The following is an 18470-nucleotide window of genomic DNA, read 5'->3' on the forward strand; positions in this document are numbered from 1 at the left end:
ATCACAACGAATTTGCAAGAAAATTAATCGTTATTTCTATATTTTATGTACAGAGTGACGGACAATTCCGTCGCACACGTGACATACACAAAATGATTAGTAAGATTTCAGACAATAACAAATTAAACGGACGACAGGTACACGGATGGCGGTCGGGGGTAGGGTAGACCGGGGACAAAAGTAACAGGGTACAGTTGTAACATCGTGAATATTTCTTAAATTATAAAAGGTACGTGTGTGGGACCGCGAGGCGAGATTCGCTAGATGGAGCGGCATTTGTTCCTTAGTTCATTGCCGCCCCTCGCGGAACGTGCACGTGTGCAGAAGAAGAAGTTACTTTTTTCCTTCCTAAAGTAAGTTTTCTTACGTGCATAAAATCTGAAATACTTTTTGTTCTTTATGCCGAAGGTATAAGGTTTTATTTTTATATGTTTTAGTGATTATCTATGTTGATGATTTGCATAATACGATTGACTTTCATCCAGATATTTATGTAAAAAATTTACTTCGAATCATAAAATATCATTAGGGGACAATTGTAACATCAATGCCTGGGGACAGTTGTAGCGTTACAATATTGTCACCGTTGCTCGGGGACAACTTCAACTTAACCTAACCCCGTTTGGTTGGCCTTATTTTAGTGTTGTTTTTTACAATGTTATTTGTATTTTTCTTCGTAGAATGCCGCGAACAAGAAAACGCAAGACGCAACGGGGCACGAAAGAAGTAAATTTATACGAACAGGCGTTTGAAGAGGTTATGAAGGGTCAGTTATCCATTCGTGCGGCTGCCAAAAAGTATGACTTGTGTCATGTAAAAAAAAAGAAATCTAGCCGTGCTACCGCTAAAAAACAAAAAAAATAGATTTTTTTGCGTGATTCCTTTATTTTCAGTTTTTATATTAATATTAGATTTATATTTATAATATTATAAATTTTTTATGTTCATGTTAGAAGGAAAGACAGAGAGAGAGCTTATTTCTGTTTCTTTTTTATTTTATTATGGTTAATTTTTTAAATATATATGATTATATAAAGTCTTTCAGTTGAGAAAACAGTATTATTTGTTTTTATTTGCTATAATGTAAAAAAATACTGATATTTTCATGTAACAAATTATTTTATCATTAAATTCGTAAGATTGATTAATTAAACCTACTAAATAACCATTATTTTGTTTATAAATGATGTGGTACAATCGTCCCCTTCTGCTGTTACAATTGTCCCGGGGGTTGGGACGGTTGTAACAGTATTCCTCATATTCTTTAAACAATAATAACTTTTTTTCTAGTTACATTACTGAATTCAGCACAAAATAATTTTGTAGTTAAATAAATTCTACATCTAAAGGTACAGGTCTTTTTTACGTAGATATTATATTTTAATTGTTATAAAATCTTAAACTCAAAATGTTACTTTTGTCCCCGGTCTACCCTACATTACGTACAGCTTCACTGTGTTTCCGTTGATTTTTCGACGTCGACTGATACAGTTACTAGCCTAGAACTTAGTTTCGAACCAGATGGGTTTTGAACCAGACAGATTTTTACAAGATACACTGACTGAGAAAGAATTCGGAGGCGCCAGTTGAAACCAGTCATCCTCCGGTTTACCCACGTCTTCGCCATTAGTTAAAACATCATTCATGCACTTAAATTAAAGTTGTTCAACCATACGCTCGCGAGCGACTACCTCGTTCCGCGTTTCTCATTCTCTGTCTACGTTTCTCTTTTGCTGTTTCGATCGTTTACAAGTTAAACAGCTTTCTTAAATTGTCTCGAATACAAACTTGATACAATGTATAACATTTTCTCTTTTTACTTTGAAGATTAAATGTATAGAAGCAACTTCGTAGCGAGGTTCTCACATTTTAAAAACGTTAAATTATCAAACTTCTTGCACTAATTTTATATATGTGTTTTATAAAAAATCTTTGTGAGAGGAAAATATTTGTCGTATATAGTCACTGGGATATGTTATCAGAACTTTTTCTCTTTAGTTACGATTTGATGATTGAATGTAAATAATTAATGTGACATTATCGATTAGAGAATCGTCTCTATTCAATTATTTAACTTTGATTTGTCTAGTTTTTCAAAATATCTCACATAATTCATAAAATCTTTTCTGACAGTCAGTGAAACGGTATTTTATTGGAAATAAAACGGTGAGCATATTGGAGAACGTGCTCCGAATGATAGCGTACGATCTTCCGGATATGTTTTTAGCTGAGACATAATTCAATTAATGTATAATGATGAAAGTGACTTACAGAAAAGAACCGCCACGAAATCGGTTTCCTCGATGATCTTTGACAGAATTTTTGCATTAACTTCTTCAATACGATCTGGTCGATCCATTGCTTCTAAACTCGTGAGAAAATCCAATACATTCTCCTCGTCCATCAGGTCACCTGAAGTAAAATATTACATACACGTTTTTCTATATATTAGGTGTGATAACATAGTGTATAAGAGATCTATCCTTTTTTATTTTATTATGTCACAGCACAATTGATTTTCGGCTATTGAATTTAGTAAATTTTTTATTGTTGTTCTCATTAAATCAATGTCACAACTTTAGCGAATTACTAATCACGATATTTCTTGTATGCTCAAACAGGTGTTTAAGTACTAGCTTACCTTCGTATATGATTGGTTCTTTTTCGCGGAAATACGTAAGAGCCGGGAAGTTTTTGATACCATATTGCTTCGCCAATCGCTTATCGTTGATCTTGACAAAGTCAACTCCAAAATGGTCTGTATCGTCGTCGATTTTTTCCAATTCGGCCAGGACTTTGTCGCATGTGGTGCAACTTCGGGCATCTGTCGAGAAATTACCCCTCAATTTAGGAAAGCCGTAAATAATAAAACATAAAAATAAAATATCAGAATAAACATTGATTGAAAATACATACATTTATTTTACAAAAAATGATAGTGAAATACATTTAACAGCAAGCATTATAGAGAATATTTTGTTGGAATCGTATGCATTAATTAGAGCACGCATATACTAATTAAGAAAACCGTCAAACGCACCGTATGAAGACGTTTGTTACAAAAAATATATATATATGAATTAATAATTAAATAATCGGCAGAATAAAATTCTAGCGCTTTAAATGGACAACGATGTTTCACATTCTAATTATAAGTATGCTACGCTTCCTCAGGTGGCTGTAAGGAGAGATCGATCCCGTTTTTGCACATTTTTACGCTTATCGTTCCCGCTCCTTGGCAGATTGCGTGCATTCTTGGCGGGCTGCGCTTCATTCGAGCGTACAGAGACCAAACCGCTGCGGCGGGTGTTGGGTTACAATTATTGGTTATAGATATCGAGATATTGTCCCCTTCTCTTGGTTTTCTGCGCTTGGGAAAATCATCGTTGCGCTTCGCCTCGCGAGGACCTTGATTACACCTCGCGGTGAGACCGAGCGATAACAACGTGCTGGCGACGTTGTTACGCGCATCGTCGTATACATGCTTCGCGCGCCCCGCCATTTTTGGTGACGACTTCCTTAGAATAGAGCTAGAAGAAACAAGGGAGAGGTGGTTCCGATTCTCTTCCCCTCTATTTCTGTTGTCTTCTCGCTCGCTCTCGGTTTTGCTGTCTGTCTTTCTCTTTTTCACACACACGCACACACACGCTCTCTCTCTCTCTCTCTCTCTCTCTCTCTCTCTCTCTCTCTCTCTCTCTTCCTCTTTTTTTTCTCTCTCCCTCTCTTTCTCTGTTTGTCCGCATCCTAATGCTATAGTAGCGGTAGCTCTCTTTTCGTTACGCTTCTTTGCTCTTATGTGATCACATATCCGCATCTCTTTTTATCTACTTGTTTCTTACGCATTCTCTCTCTCTCTCTCTCTCTCTCTCTCTCTCTTTCTTTGTCTTTACCTCTCCGTCCATCCCTTCGTTCCGCTATAGTTGAGAGTAACGCAACAGCGTTCGGTTAACGGACACCCCCGCGAAACAACTGCAAAATGATTCGAGGCGCGAAGCGAGAGGGAGATATATGAACACGGAGCGGAGGAATTTTCGAAAAGCTGTGCCAGATAAATTGGACTGCGTCCACCGGTTGCCGCCGTAATAGTCGAAGTCAAGAGAAATTTGGCAATAACCCACTAGTCAATATAGATAATTAAAAAATCAGTCAAACACGAAAGGGCCAGATGGATGCCTTTTATCTACATCTTATCCATACTTTCTACGATTAATAATATGTCATAAATCATTATAAATACATATTCATGTATTGAGAAACACATTATTGATTAAAAGCATGATTACAATAAGCTTTAGAAACATGATTCTTATTCCTTTACTCGGAAAGAACCAGCACGGACATTGCGCAAATAAATATATAAATACACCGTCATGTATAAGAAGTTTATTTTTACTTTTCATCATTCGTTTCCTTTGTTTTTTGGCTGAGAAGCTTATCGAGAAAGGATCAAAATACAAATGACATCAGATCGTCACAATCATTCGCGTATGTATATCCGATGATCGGAATTGCGAACTAAAAATACGAAGTTAAAAAAATTAATATTGTAAGAACAATTGTTAGACTGTATATAGTATGTAGACGAGGGATTGTAAGCTTTTTCGCGAAGTAACAACGAGCGACATCTCACATTTTACTCTCCATTAAACGTGACAAGTGTGCCTTTATAATTATTTTGCTCGTCGTCACATCGACAGCTGCCACGATGGAGTGAAGACAGTTAACTAAATTAGGTTTGTCTTTGACGAAGAATGCATATTCGATCAAGACGCGTCCGTCGGCCTCGTCTTTCGGGTCAGCTCCGATTGATCGACCAAGGATCCACATTGCATCTATATTTACAATTCTCAATTCAATCCGCTGCAAAACTCGGAACTTTCATCTCCACAACTTTTCTTCAATATTCGAGATGACAAAGGAACAAATGCATGTTTTACAAGAAACTGTAGTATATATGTGATCTAGCGATTAAATAATAAGACTGATTTTATATCAGATAATTAGGTTTATTATGAAAAAAATGATTTTAGTTTAAATATTTTCATAGAACGCGTTGTTGACACTTAATTAATGGCTGGAATTGATTTGTCAAAGTCCTGCTTTGGTATCTTTTGTATATTTTAATATTTCTGAAAAGTTCTCCATTCAGTGGCAATTTCAACTTTTGGCTTGAAAACAAGCAAACGTATTTGCTCACTCACTATACTCTCTGGATTTGGCACCTTGCGATTACTTCCTGTTAGCAAAATAAACCGTTCCAATCGTCGCTTGATTCATTCAAATAACTATAATTTTTAATGAAATTATGTAAAGCATCTTTTGCTTATCAAACAGCTACTCTTTATACTACTTCTCTCTAATTTTTGCTTGCCCGTCTATGCTCGACAATTTGCAAAATACATCGAGTTTCATTAATTGTAGCTTTTAAAAAAATAAAATCACTCTTATTCTTTAATCGCCGAACTATATGTGTCGTTATTACATGAGAAAGAAAGAGACAACGAGATCAAAAGACGGCCAGTGCCTAGTTTACGAGCCACTAAAAATACAAGAACGAACGGCCTCGCTCATACTGTCGTCGTCGTCGTCGTTTTCTCGTCTTCGTCGCCGTTATCCGCGGATGTCTTCGCCAAGGGCGCTCGCGGTGCTCTCGTTTACAATTATGTAGAGTAACGACCGAGATACATGAAATTGAGTCGCTCCAGTCGGACTGTCTTGCACATTTGGCTCGAGATCATCGTCATTTTCCGCTCAGCGCGCGTAGAGAAAATTCAATTAGTAAGAGAAATTCTTCTTGAAAAAGAATAGGAAGAATATGCGCCTCATTGTCACTCAAATTCTGAGTTTTGCCTCAGCAAAACTCTGCCGGAATAACGAAGCTTATTCCGACGTTGAATGCGGAAAGTGGAGTAACAATGTAAATAAACCGACGGATTTAATGTGGAAACAGATGTCGGTATGGAGAATAAACATAGGAATATATTGCGTTAATTATTACTGATTACTGCTGAGTTTGGTTTCTGTTTTATGTGCTCCGGTACGCGGAATTAGGTACATACATTTCGAAAATTGTTTCAAGGAACGCGAAAATCAACAAAATATTAAAAGAAAGATTTATCTTCCAGCAATTATTTACACTATATTACACATACGCGTTATGTGATACATTGTTACTATTAGATTAAAATATTAATTGTTATGCCCACAGTTGCATATTGTTAAAACGTAATCTATTATCATCGACGCATTAGTTATTATTCTTTCATTATTCATATGTCTTTAAATGTCTATATCCATTACCGAATAAATTTTGTTGATTGACCTTCTCCCAGAAATAGAAGATAAAATGTTCGCGGGAACGCACTTCGCAATCGAATAAGACTAATCGTCGCACGTGCATAGAACGTTTCCGCGCTATTCGTGAATCTCTCTGTTCGAGTTTATGCAACAGTCATTCATGCAATAGCTCAAATTGTTGTTGACGTTAACACTTATTCGAATATCACAATCGCGAATGCAATTCTGACTTTATTAAATAAAAATAAAAAAGAACTTGACTAAAATGGCTATACAAAAGTGGCTATGCGAGAATGTAGTTTTTAAATTCTTCTTAAATTCTTCATTTTTTACTTATTAGATATTAGGTTATGATAGTGAAAAATTGTATAAAGCTTTTTTTTTTACATACATATCAAAATAAATTAGTATCTTTGCATATCGTCATTCATATTTGATAAATTATTATACTCTTAGAATACTGATAGAAACTTTTTTTGTTAATAAGTAAATTTAATTTTTGGGTGTCTTATATTTTTGGCAAATATGGATTTGGCAATTGTTCAAAGTTTACAAAGATTAATCTATTAACCAAGAAGAAAATGTTTAAATATTTCATAAATGTATTTTATCAATTAAGAACTGCAACTGCAAAATAATTAATTTACTTTAGTCTATAATGTAAAGAAAAGATTCGTAATTTTTTACTTTAAAATTGTAACTTAATTTAGTTGCAGTGAGGAAATTTGAATTTATTTGCATAGGTACACGCGTATATATTTTTTTAATTTATTGACCCGACAACTTTGGAGGGGGGGGCCACGTGTTCATGCGAAATAAGTGTTTCACATCACCGTGACGTAAAGAGATAATTTTACATCAAGACGGACATCGTGACATCAGTAAATAAGCAATTTTTTTAATTTTTTCAGTTTTTTACACTAGAGCATATTAAAACATATATTAATACAAAATTCAAATGTCATAACCATTGTTTTTATAATCGGTTGAAGACACCGCTTTCCTAGTTAAAGGGTTTAGAGAGAAAAAATGTCGATTACTTCAAAGCAAAAAATTAAATTTAAACATTTTATTTAAAAGTATATTTAACTTAACGCGAATTGTAAGAAACGTATTCTAAGGTGAGTAAGAGTTCTTTATTTTAAGTTGTTTAAAATGTCTAAAATGTTTACATCACTTTGAATACATCGTGACATTTTAGAATTCGCACAAACTAAGAAATTTGATATCTCGAAGACTCTATCATTGTCACAGTATTGGAACCTTGTATAAATACACCACGTCTTAATGTTATAACTTTATTTAAATACACACATTTTTCAATGTTATACGCAAGAACAAAAAAAAAGAAAAATTTCGAAAAACAAGAAATATATGCTTATTTACCGTCCGATTTGAAATCGCCCAAAGGCGGAAGAAGCATTCCCCCGCACAGTGGATATGCGTAATTTTAGATTTCTGGCCGAAAGGATGTCTAGGGCTCTCGAGATGCCGATACTGCTTTCGGTGTTATTATTACACGAACGATGCATCGCGCCGAATTTCGCTCTCGTTTCGAATGGCTGCCATAAAATCATATAATTTTTTGATACACGTCGAAGTGATTTAATTTATCTGACGTCTGCTAATTTCATTATCGTCAATGGTTACTCGGTATCATGAAAATAATAGATTTTTTTTAAACAGCCCTGTATCTATATACATCTTTGCGTCTGTCTCTTTATCAGAGATATCTTAGAACTGCGTTAAAGCAGCGATCTAATAATGGCAATACACAATTTCCGATGCGCGAATACGCATTTTTTCCTGTCGGTGACAACAAGGGTGTCACGTTAATCGGTTCAGACGCGATAAAGAGAGGAAGATAGAGACGTACGAGCCACTAAACGGTAACCCAGAAGAAAAGAATTCGACACGAGCGTACGCGGCGACATGAGCCGCGAGGACGCAGCCGCAGCTGGAAATAGGTTCGACGCGAGAGCTCGTTGTCTGGGTCCTCCGACGCTTCGCCAGTCGATTCTCTATCGTATATCTCTCTCTCGATAATCGTTCTCCTTCTTTCTCATTCCACGCCAGAAACTCTTGTATCAAGATTTTGCATCTTCTTTTCTATACAAGACATATTATCGCGTCATTACGTTCCTCAAATTACATAAAATTTTTGCTTCAGTCTTTTACTTTGATCATAGAAGTAATTCATAGACTAATGTTTGAGAAACAATTAGCTCGAAAGGAGCTTAGCTTGACGCAAACGTGGAGTGATAAACTGGAAAAGAGAAAAGCTTCGTTCGCGCGCGAGTACGACAGCGTGAAACGGACAGAACTGGGTATCTGGAAATAGGTTTCGGCACGCAAGCTCGTCATCATTTGGGATCCTCTCCTCTCCCGAGTTCTCTCGGATTCACCGTTTGCTCCGATAGGGCTCGATGCATCATTTCGCAGAAGAGAGATTGACGTACGATCGGCCACAGGTCCGAGTTGCACGACGTCGCGAGCCGAACGTGATCTATACGAATGCGCAGGGTGGTCGTCACGGCTGGGACGGTATTATGTTTTCAGCGTAGATGATAGCCGAGAAGAAGAGAGGGGTTCTCAGTGGTAAGCGCGAAAATAACTTTAACGTGCGCTAAAAGCGGCGTTCACCGGAGCGCCAGCCTTGCTACAGCGCGTTTAAGAGGCAGGCGGATCTCTTTCGACGATTGTCTTTCGTCCTTCGGTTCGGCCGATCAATCTTGAATATCAAGTGTATTTTGTTCTTTAGTCCTGATTAAGAAAGGGACCACGGGGGGGGGGGAACCATTGAAGAATAAAAATGTTCTTCGACCTTGCACAACAAATGTCTCCACAAAAAGAATTAAATGTCAATTCCTCCGATCTCCTCATCTTGTTTTCGCGCAGCTAAAGTTACGGTGAACGCGGGATTTCGCGACAATGTATTTTGAGTAGACGCGGTAAAAGAAAAGCTTCTCGTGCTTACCGCACGTCGGTGATACGAACGCACGTTGGTGTGTTCGCGGCCGAAAATCTGGGGTCGATTATATCACTCGGTATTACGAAAAGATGATTCAAGAGAAAATCACGATGGGTATGCGAGCTCCCGAGCGACATGTAGGCGCGCAAACAGGTTGTCAGAAATTTTATCTCGTGCCGGGAACCTTGTTTTAAGATAGCACTTGTAAACACATTATTTGCATAACGTCCTCCATTCCTTTCCGGTTCCCATTCCCATGAATTATAATTTTTTCGGAGGAATCGATGCTCGATTTCTCCGAAATCGATACATGAACAAAAATGAAAATAATTTATATACAATATGTATATAAAATTCGAATGTAATTACACGAACAAATATTGATTTTTATCACGCAAAATTAGTTGGCTTGTCTAAAATTATGTACTAGACGTTCAGTCACACATTATTTCGTACATCATACAATTATTATTACACGCGAATCAAATCGCTAGATCATGATTGTATTTCCACGGTTATCGCTCGTCCACTTCCGCATCTCTCTCTCTCTCTCTCTCTCTCTCTCTCTCTCTCTCTCTCTCTCTCTCTCTCTCTCTCCTCTCTCTTTCTCTCTCGCCATGCGTCACGCTAATGAGTCAGTTTGCGCTATACGTGTTTCCTGGATTGCTCTAACAAGCAAAGGTTCATAAATCGTCTCCCACTGATCGTGATGAAACCCGGAAATATATACAAATCTGAATGAACATTCACGTATCTTTAAAACGTCCTGAAGTTTACCCTGCATTTTTTAGATATCCTAAGGCACATCGGCGTATTGATATTTATCGGATTTCATAGAGTTCTATATTTATTTTTAAAAAATGCAGAGAGACACATTCGTCGATACTTGTCCCGCCTATTGAAAAAAGGGAGGATTGTGTTACATCAATTACCTTTGGGGAGCTCTGAAAAGCGTACACAAGGATGCATTTTGGCGCGTTGCCACGCGAGATGTGACCTTCGGTATATTCAGCATATAGTGCAATTTAATATCTTAATACATTAAAAAACAATATTATGCAATTAATTTCGATATTTTTTTATACGGATGATTAACATGGGAGATCGTTTATTACAGCTTAAATTAAATAAAGCGTTTCACGCGTGATATTAGGCTGCTAGATTAGCAAACTGGGGAGGCCACCTCGAGACAGGTTGTCCTACTGAGCGGTCATAGCACTTGGCAGAAGTAGATTTAGTACCTGTTAAATCTCACGTGAGGGTAATTTGCGGGAGTAGAACTATCGTTCATGAAGCATGTATCGATGTATCGCTACCAAAGTATCGCGAGATTATAACTTTACAGAAGACTTAATCATATAGTAGTTATCTTCCCGAAGAGAAATATAAAGAGAGAGAAAAAGAGGGAGATAGAATTGAAAGCAAAAAATACGAAATATTGAATTAATACATAAGCATGAAACTTTACTTTTTCGAAACGATAGAATTCTTGTACCTATGCATATTGATTGAGAAACTGTCGCATTTTCCCAAAAATGCAATATAGGGTACTTTTTATGAGTGTCATTTTATATAAAGTTTCGTGCTTAACAATGAAACTTATAAATGAAAGCGATAATCATGTATAAACAAACAACTTTTCGTGATTATTCTGAAAAATTATTATTTCTTTTGATGTATAGGTACATAAAACGGTCTCAATGACGAGCAGTGTTCCGTAACAAGCGTAGCTTTCATCAACACCCACTCGCGTTATATAATATACTAACGAAAATCCGAAAAATGTTAATACGTTTTCACGATTAACAAAAATAAATCAGCCTAATATGATAAGAAACGAAAGAGAATTATAAAGTGGCATGAGATAGAGCAATGCAGTTTTACGAAGTAGAAGTGTAGAATGTCTGTCGCATATGATATCTGGATTTTTAAAGAAGATCTGCTATAATTTAACGCCAATGATTGAGTAATTATATTTTTTTATTCTTGGAGAGTTTTGTATAGAATTTATATGGACACTTTTAATATAATGTGTCAAGCTAAAGTTTTTTTTAAGATTTTGCTTTGCCGATGTTTTTTATGTGTTTGCTAGTTTCCATTTATTCCATTTATCACTGTCATGTACATTTTATACACATTATTTTATAAATATTATTTCCTTGCATATATATTGTGTCTGAATAATAAAGTATTTATTAATATTGAACAATATGCAGGAAATATTGTTTTGCAGAGCACAACGTTCGGGGATGGCATTTTATTATTTATTTATCGTAGAAAAAATTTTATTTTTATGTGAACCGTTGGAATTGACGATAGAACGTTACATTTCGGATTTGACAATTTATAGGAAGAGCAGAAGAATGTGAGTTAGGGAGGATCACTAAAAATGTCTGGGAAGACCGAATTGTATTCTCGTAACTGTACAAATCAAACGCTTACATCGCCTGCTCGTTCGAGATTAACTTTTCGCTCGCGCTAAGCAAGATGTATCCAGACGAAAAGTCTGTGATCATGATTCTGGACAAACGTCCAGATGTCCTATTCGAAATGTAACGTTCTATCGTTAATCCAACGGTTCGTTTACTGGTTTATGAAATGGACGTGGACGTGCGCGTATATTTTTTCGTACGCAAATAAAAAAATAAATTAAAAAGGAAATCTCATTTTTATATCAACAAAATAGGATATATATAATTATGCAAATAAGAAAATAAGACTGTTAGATATGCACTATTTCACGAAGTATAATTGCGCGAAAAAAGAAATTTTTTATTGATTCGAGAATCTTGAGAATCCATCATCAAGCGTGTGATAACGGAGAAGAAAAAGTTCACGTCGTCGATATCATCTTGAGCATGTTCAGCAATTAAAATGTTCGCGCATACGACATTTGTATCGGAAACGTAAGATTGCTTTTTAATTATAAAAGAAAGTTTTGTCGTGAATATTTATTTATTTTTTTCAATTATAATTCTTCAAATATTTAGAATTTGAAGAGTTCCATTCGCATACTACAAATTCAAGGATCGCGTCGTACCTGTTGTCGCGTGCTACCCCGTTTTAGACAGATAGGATTTGTTTACCGTCCGCGTATCACGTGATAATTTGTGACAAGATCGAAGGATCGTTACACGAGTGGTGGAGCACTTACACCAATACACGGCAACAAAGTCCTTCTCGTTGAGGAGCCGTTCGAGTTGTTTGGCAGTGACTTCCTCGATCACCGGCTCGGCCTCCTTCTGCCTGCCGGCCGAGCCGCGGGACGAGGCCGACTCCTCAGCTTTCGTCCTTGCGGCGGCGTCAACGTGACCCAGGAGGACCGAGATCAACGCCAGTACGCTCAGAAGGATGATCGTCCTCGGATGGTACATCGTCGTCGGCATCGTAGGGCCGCGGGTCGTAGTACTCCGCCTTCTTCTTCGCCAGCACCACCACCATCGGCCGAACCGTACCTCCGAACCGTCGTTCGCTGTCGACATCGCCGCACTGACTGCCGCACATCGGCTATTTTTGAATTTTCGGACAGCGTCGGCCACAGGGAGAACGGCGTTAGGAACGACGAAGACGAAGCCGAAGACGATGACGACGACGGCGACGACAACGGTTAAGATGACGTCGCCGCGTTGTATTTACCAGGTGTTTCACTTTTCATTCTCCATCGTAACAATTCATAATAGAGCGAATTTTTTATTTAAAAGAAAGCACTGCTACTTTGATCGCGATATAAAGAGAGGCAGTGATATGTGCGCAATAATTAATATTATTTAATTGCGCGAATATTATATTTAAAATAATAAACTAATTATATATATATATAGGTTCTCCTGAATAAATCAAATAAGAAAAAGCGCAATCAAAATATAGTCAATAAGATAAAATATATTAGTCAATACATATTTGGACGTTTCGACATTTTCTTTGTGTCATTTTCAGCGTGTAAACAATATTAATATATTGTTATTGACTATATTTTGATTGCGCAATAATTACCGCGCGTAGCTCCGATTGCCTTTCTCACTATTCCTTATTTGTTATATTTAAAAGTTGGATTTTGATTTTATCTGTAAATATACACAGATAAAAAAGCAATTTTGTTGGAGCAAGCCGCTAATTGGGTTTCGAAAAGTAGAGTTTAGAACTATGTCATTCCTGAAAACAGCCGTGTCAAATTGCATTATGATTAAAAACTGAAATAGACAAAAATTCGATCTGTATTTAAATTCTAAATGTTTTGAAGGTCAACAATAACATAAGTTAATTTAGAGTGTGGCTTTATAATTAATTATGGTTAATGTAATTAATTGTCAAAAAGCAAATGAGAGAGACAAGCAGTACTTCGAAATTAAAATGATCACCGAAAAAGGAATTTCATGGGTGTACCTTGTGGATATTTTGATAAATGAGAAGGTTACGAAAGATGTAGACAGAAAGTAAGAAAACGGAAGACATAGGGTTGAGACAAATTTTGATAGGTTGTACATGGAACGGAGATGTATTAAGAGAGTGGTAATAGATTAAGAACAGGAAGATACGCATCTGGCAATAATTCTGTATTACTCTGCTTCTTTTGTCTTTTTATGTAAACCACATCTCTGAAACAAGTCTTTTTATGAACAAAGGTTTATTATTTAAAATTTAGATTATCTCAGTTATCTTAGTCAAATTCGTGATTTGTCATAAACGGAATGAAATGACTGAAATGACTAGAAATGACTGAACAAGATCCACTTTTTTATGTCTGATTTGCATGTATGTTGTGTGAATTTGTGGACTCTGGTCTTTAATTGTCTTTTAGTCTGTGAAGCTTTGTAATCACATTTACATTTTATTTTGTAGACTACATTGCAACGTGAGAATCTATTACGATTGTCTCTTCCTATTTCCCCGTTTTTCAAGTTTTTTAATGCATTGGGAATCGAAAAGGCTGTTATAAAATTGTGCCATTTGCAATTGTTTTAATAATACAATATGTAAATACAGATTTCTATAATCTGTGATAGTTAGGGGAGACCAGGGACAAAAGTAACACGGGAATGAATGTAACGATTATTAAAAACTTATCATTCCTGCACGAATTTGTCTGCTGCTATAAAACGTCTGAATCGTATCAGCTCTTTTGTTTTGTAAAAATGTTCTAAATATTTCCTTAAAAGCATTCCTTAAAAACATAAGAACAATGTTATCATGTTATTTCTTGTATAAGATATCGATGTGGTGTGCGAGAATGTATATAAACAGGCACGGGGAAAGTTTGCTAGTACAGTTGATCAGTAGCTTCGATACTGAACGGAATAGGTATGACAGAAGTGGGAGAGAAGTCACGTATTGCCATCGTCGGGGGTGGTTTGGTGCGTGAAATATTTTTATTTTTCTATTTTGGTGCCAAAGGACGGTGAATAAGAGAAAGAAGTTATTGCTTGTGTTTTAGGTCGGAGCATTAGCTGCGTGTTTTTTCGCTAAAAGAGGTTATCGAGTAGTTATTTATGAATATCGATCAGGTAAAAAATGCTGAAAAATTGTATACAAATCTTGGAATTTTACTCGCTTATTTCGTGACTTACTACTCTTAGAAATCTATATTCTATCCTTTGTAACACATTAGACGATACATTAAGATATAGTATACAATACGTGTTTACTTGATATTTCTTTTTACAAGTATGATTTTAAAATAAGGCTGATAAAGTTCTAGTTATTTTCCAAAAGTTTTAGGAAATAATATAGAAGGTCAGTGATCGATTTCGAGTCTTCACATTTTTAGACATACGAATGGAAAAGTCGCGTGGTCAAAGTATCAATCTGGCGCTGTCATTCCGTGGCAGAGAAGCTTTAAAAGCAATTGGTCTCGAAGATATTTTGGTGAACCGTCATGGTACTTGCATGCGCGGCAGAATGCTTCACGACAAAGATGGCAATTTGAAAGAAGTTCTTTACGATAGCGTCAGAAGAAATGTGCGTTTTTCCGTTTTTATGGATTGTTTTGAATGACCGAAACATTGTCTACATATCCATATATAATTTTGCTTATCTTTTAAATGTTTGTAAGGTCAGTTTTATATTTTGCAGTGCATTTACTCCATTAATAGGCGATATCTCAACGTGGTTCTATTGAACGGTACGTTTTTTTATTATTGTTTGAAATAAATTTGAATTCAAATAATTTATTATAATAACGCAGAACATGATTCTGTTATTGATGATATTTATTTAAAAGAAGGGTTAATGCTTGAAAATAGAAAAAATTAGAAATACGAGATAAAATGTGAATTCTATTTTAAAGAAAATCGTATTCGAGAATTAATAATCTTTTCTCTACTTTAAGCTCAAAGAGGATGTCCCATAAATGATTTTTCTCCAAAACTTTTTTGTTTCCAATTAAAAAAATATTTTAAACAAAAGTTGTACCTGTGGTCTGGAGGGGGACAAACAATAGTAGAAACAATTTTTGAGAAATTATATTACAATTTGCAATATGCAATTACATGGATAGAGTATACAATACTTTTGTGAAAAGCAACGATGCGTTTTCTTAACGCCAATTAATCGATTTCATTATTTCAAAAACTACACTATATTTTTTCCGTGTTTCTCGCCAAAAATGTCTCCGAAAACCACACATTTCAAGAGTTATCGTAATCGTCCCTTTATTTTGAACTTTAACACACTGCAGTAGGCATATCTCGAAAACTAGAGCAGTTAGTCCTATAAGACCTATATAATTTTTTGTTTAGCGTAAAAAATAATACCAGAAACCATCGTCAAATCAAGGAGCCACAATTATCATAATCGTGCCTCCTAATGATTTTTTATAACCATTGTTGAGAGATCATCGAATTATATTTTAATATAATTAAAAATGGCATACATAAACTTAAAAACGGCTAAAACATTTTTAATTTTTTGAAATTAATTTTTTTTAAGTTAAGACTATATAAAAAATTAATTTCTACAGTCATTTCTTATTTACTTTTTTATGTAAAATCATCATTTAAAGCAATGTATCTTTCCATATATTCGATCAATACTTGGACAAAGTCAATTCATTGTCGTAATCATATCATGTCGCAAGAAAGTCAAGGGAATACGAGATAGAATGCGGGAAGTCAGTTAAAAAAAGCTCTCTTCTGCTCCTACGTGATATTCGATGACACCGTAGTGCGCGAAGCCACAAAAATTCGCACGTATCATCTTACTCTCGTGCCACCCGTTTTCCATAACGTAGACTTAAGTCGCGATATCGGGTAACTATAATCTAACATGAAATCTAATGTGATTATATTTTATCGATAGCCGCGGAAAAATATCCGGAAGTGCAACTCAATTTCAACAGAAAGCTCGTGAACGCCGATTTAGAGAATGGAAAAATGAAATTTTTAAAGTGAGTAAAAAAAAGTGAATGATAAATATCAAATAAATTAGTATTTTGCCCTATTTAGCTCGTTTCTCGTCTTCAGTACGAATACAGGGACGACGGAAGACGCGGAAGCTGATTTGATAATAGGCGCCGACGGCGCGCATTCGAAAGTACGAAAAATTATGACTAGGAGGCCACTTTTTAATTGCGCCCAGACGTACATTGAGCACGGCTACGTGGAAATTTCTGTGCCGCGTAAAGAAGATAACGAAGTGAGTATCGTGAACAAATATAATCGCGTCGTGCGAATCTAATCAAGTTTTTTCAAACTTTGCCATATACGGATTTATCAAAATGTCTTGACCACTTCAAAGTTTGCGATGAGCGGTAACAATCTTCATATATGGCCGCGCGGTGAATTTATGATGACCAGTTTGCCGAACGAAGATCGCACGTTTACCGGCAATCTGTTCGCTCCATTTCGTGTGTTCGAAAAGCTAAAAACGCCCGAAGCGTTGGTGAGATTCTACACCGAGCATTTCCCGGATCTTCTGCAATTGATCGGCAAGGAGAAACTGGTGAAGCAGTTTTTTGAAAAAGAACCGCAGACATTAATATCAATTAAGGTTTATTTTAATTTTATTATATTCCACGGTCGCTCTCTCTCTCTCTCTCTCGATTTGTTTGGATATAATCTAACATCTCTTCGTGCATATCGCAGTGCAAACCTTACCATGTTGGAAAAACCGCTGTCCTAATTGGAGATGCCGCCCATGCCATGGTTCCTTTCTACGCTCAAGGAATGAACGCTGTAAGTTATTTGATCGAGTCGGTTTGAGGACCAAATTCCTTTGCAATATTTTGACACTTGCAGAGAAAAAATAGAATAACAACGTTTGTTACGAGATATTGGAGCATAATTAATGGAATTTGTTTTTACGATATCTTCCTTTTCATTTCGTTAGGGCTTTGAAGATATTCTAGTGCTCGATGAATTAATGGAACTCTATGATTCGGACTTTGCAAAAGTTCTGTCGAAATTTTCTGAATTACGATGCGATGAGGGACATGCAATATGCGATCTCGCAATGTATAATTATCTTGAGGTATACATGAATCTGTAAAATTTGTCTGCTTATCGCTTTCGGATACTCATATATTTGTCTCGACTCGAAACTAATTTTCAAATTATATTTTTCAGATGAGAGACTTGGTGACAAGAAAATCTTTTCTTTTTCGAAAGTTTTTAGACAAAATTTTATACACTCTGATTCCCAATTCCTGGATACCGCTCTATTTCGCTGTACAATTTACTCGCTTGAGTTTTCGTGAATGCATAGCACACAAAGAATGGCAGGATAAGGTACGGACAAGGTTTAACAAGCAATAAAATGCACGCAATGAAAAACTGTTTCTTACATTGCAGGTATTAAGAATGAGTGTTTTGTGTCTCGGATTTCTGATTTTTGCTGTCTTAGCTGTTCCTCTTTTGCGAAACGCTATTTGAACTCGATCGCTTACCATCAGATATCATTAATAAATTATGACCTAATTATAAGGATTTCGTAACTAATACTTAATTTTTAGAAATAACATTTTTACGTATTTAATCATTTTATTTAATCACATACATATCTCAATCATTATTTTTTTATAGTTTTATATACAATAACGACAGTTATAAAAAAATACTCAATTTATTTATTTTAATAAATCTATTAATTATATTAACGTGTTTATTTTATCATCAAATTAAACATAAAATGATACTTATTAATTATTATTTATGAAGTAAACTTATATGCATATTTGAGCATAGATCTTATTTTGCAACAAGTTAATTTT

At 35.7% G+C, this 18470-nt stretch overlaps 2 protein-coding genes and 1 long non-coding RNA gene across 7 annotated transcripts in view; 2 read left to right on the top strand and 1 right to left on the bottom strand.

The window, feature by feature from the left end:
* The window catches only part of Hlk (hulk), a 34894-nt gene extending 22119 nt beyond the window's left edge, over window positions 1-12775 (bottom strand). For 2 of the 3 annotated variants that reach the window (XM_077413314.1, XM_077413316.1), the window contains exons 1-3: window positions 12423-12757; window positions 2642-2824; window positions 2272-2412 (exon numbers count right to left, since the gene is read on the bottom strand). In XM_077413314.1, the coding sequence (XP_077269440.1) occupies window positions 2272-2412; window positions 2642-2824; window positions 12423-12750 (652 nt within the window). In that variant the 5' untranslated portion in view covers window positions 12751-12757. Of the gene's footprint in view, window positions 1-2271; window positions 2413-2641; window positions 2825-12422 lie in introns of all 3 variants that reach the window. The other variant, XM_077413317.1, reaches the window with a different exon arrangement.
* On the top strand, window positions 165-1436 carry LOC143901224 (uncharacterized). Its single transcript, XR_013258018.1, has 2 exons — window positions 165-353; window positions 681-1436. It is a non-coding gene; the product is annotated as an uncharacterized LOC143901224 (long non-coding RNA).
* A 367-nt stretch (window positions 12776-13142) lies between the features above and the next one.
* Cn (Kynurenine 3-monooxygenase cn) lies at window positions 13143-18387 on the top strand. 3 transcript variants are annotated; one of them, XM_077413319.1, is made up of 11 exons: window positions 13143-14619; window positions 14700-14769; window positions 15033-15223; window positions 15338-15386; window positions 16562-16649; window positions 16708-16897; window positions 17000-17251; window positions 17347-17436; window positions 17591-17731; window positions 17827-17988; window positions 18052-18387. In XM_077413319.1, the coding sequence occupies exons 1-11, from the start codon at window positions 14569-14571 to the stop codon at window positions 18130-18132; spliced, it is 1365 nt and encodes a 454-aa protein (XP_077269445.1). In that variant the 5' UTR covers window positions 13143-14568; the 3' UTR covers window positions 18133-18387. The 3 variants fall into 3 exon arrangements, with proteins under 3 accessions (XP_077269445.1, XP_077269446.1, XP_077269444.1); XM_077413318.1 differs by having other exon boundaries at window positions 14554-14619; window positions 16726-16897; XM_077413320.1 differs by lacking the exon at window positions 17000-17251.
* The last annotated feature ends 83 nt before the right edge of the window (window positions 18388-18470 follow it).

Source organism: Temnothorax americanus, unplaced genomic scaffold (assembly GCF_048541705.1).
Source record: "Temnothorax americanus isolate GAGA-0224 unplaced genomic scaffold, ASM4854170v1 Scaffold32, whole genome shotgun sequence".
Classification (NCBI taxonomy): Eukaryota; Metazoa; Arthropoda; class Insecta; order Hymenoptera; family Formicidae; genus Temnothorax; species Temnothorax americanus.

Excerpts from the sequence above, each read along its gene's own strand:
- Cn (XM_077413319.1), top strand. The coding sequence starts at position 14,569 with ATGACAGAAGTGGGAGAGAAGTCACGTATTGCCATCGTCGGGGGTGGT. Across the intron at positions 17,252-17,346 it reads AGACATTAATATCAATTAAG|TGCAAACCTTACCATGTTGG; the intron begins GTTTATTTTAAT and ends TGCATATCGCAG. Across the intron at positions 17,437-17,590 it reads ACGCTCAAGGAATGAACGCT|GGCTTTGAAGATATTCTAGT; the intron begins GTAAGTTATTTG and ends TCATTTCGTTAG.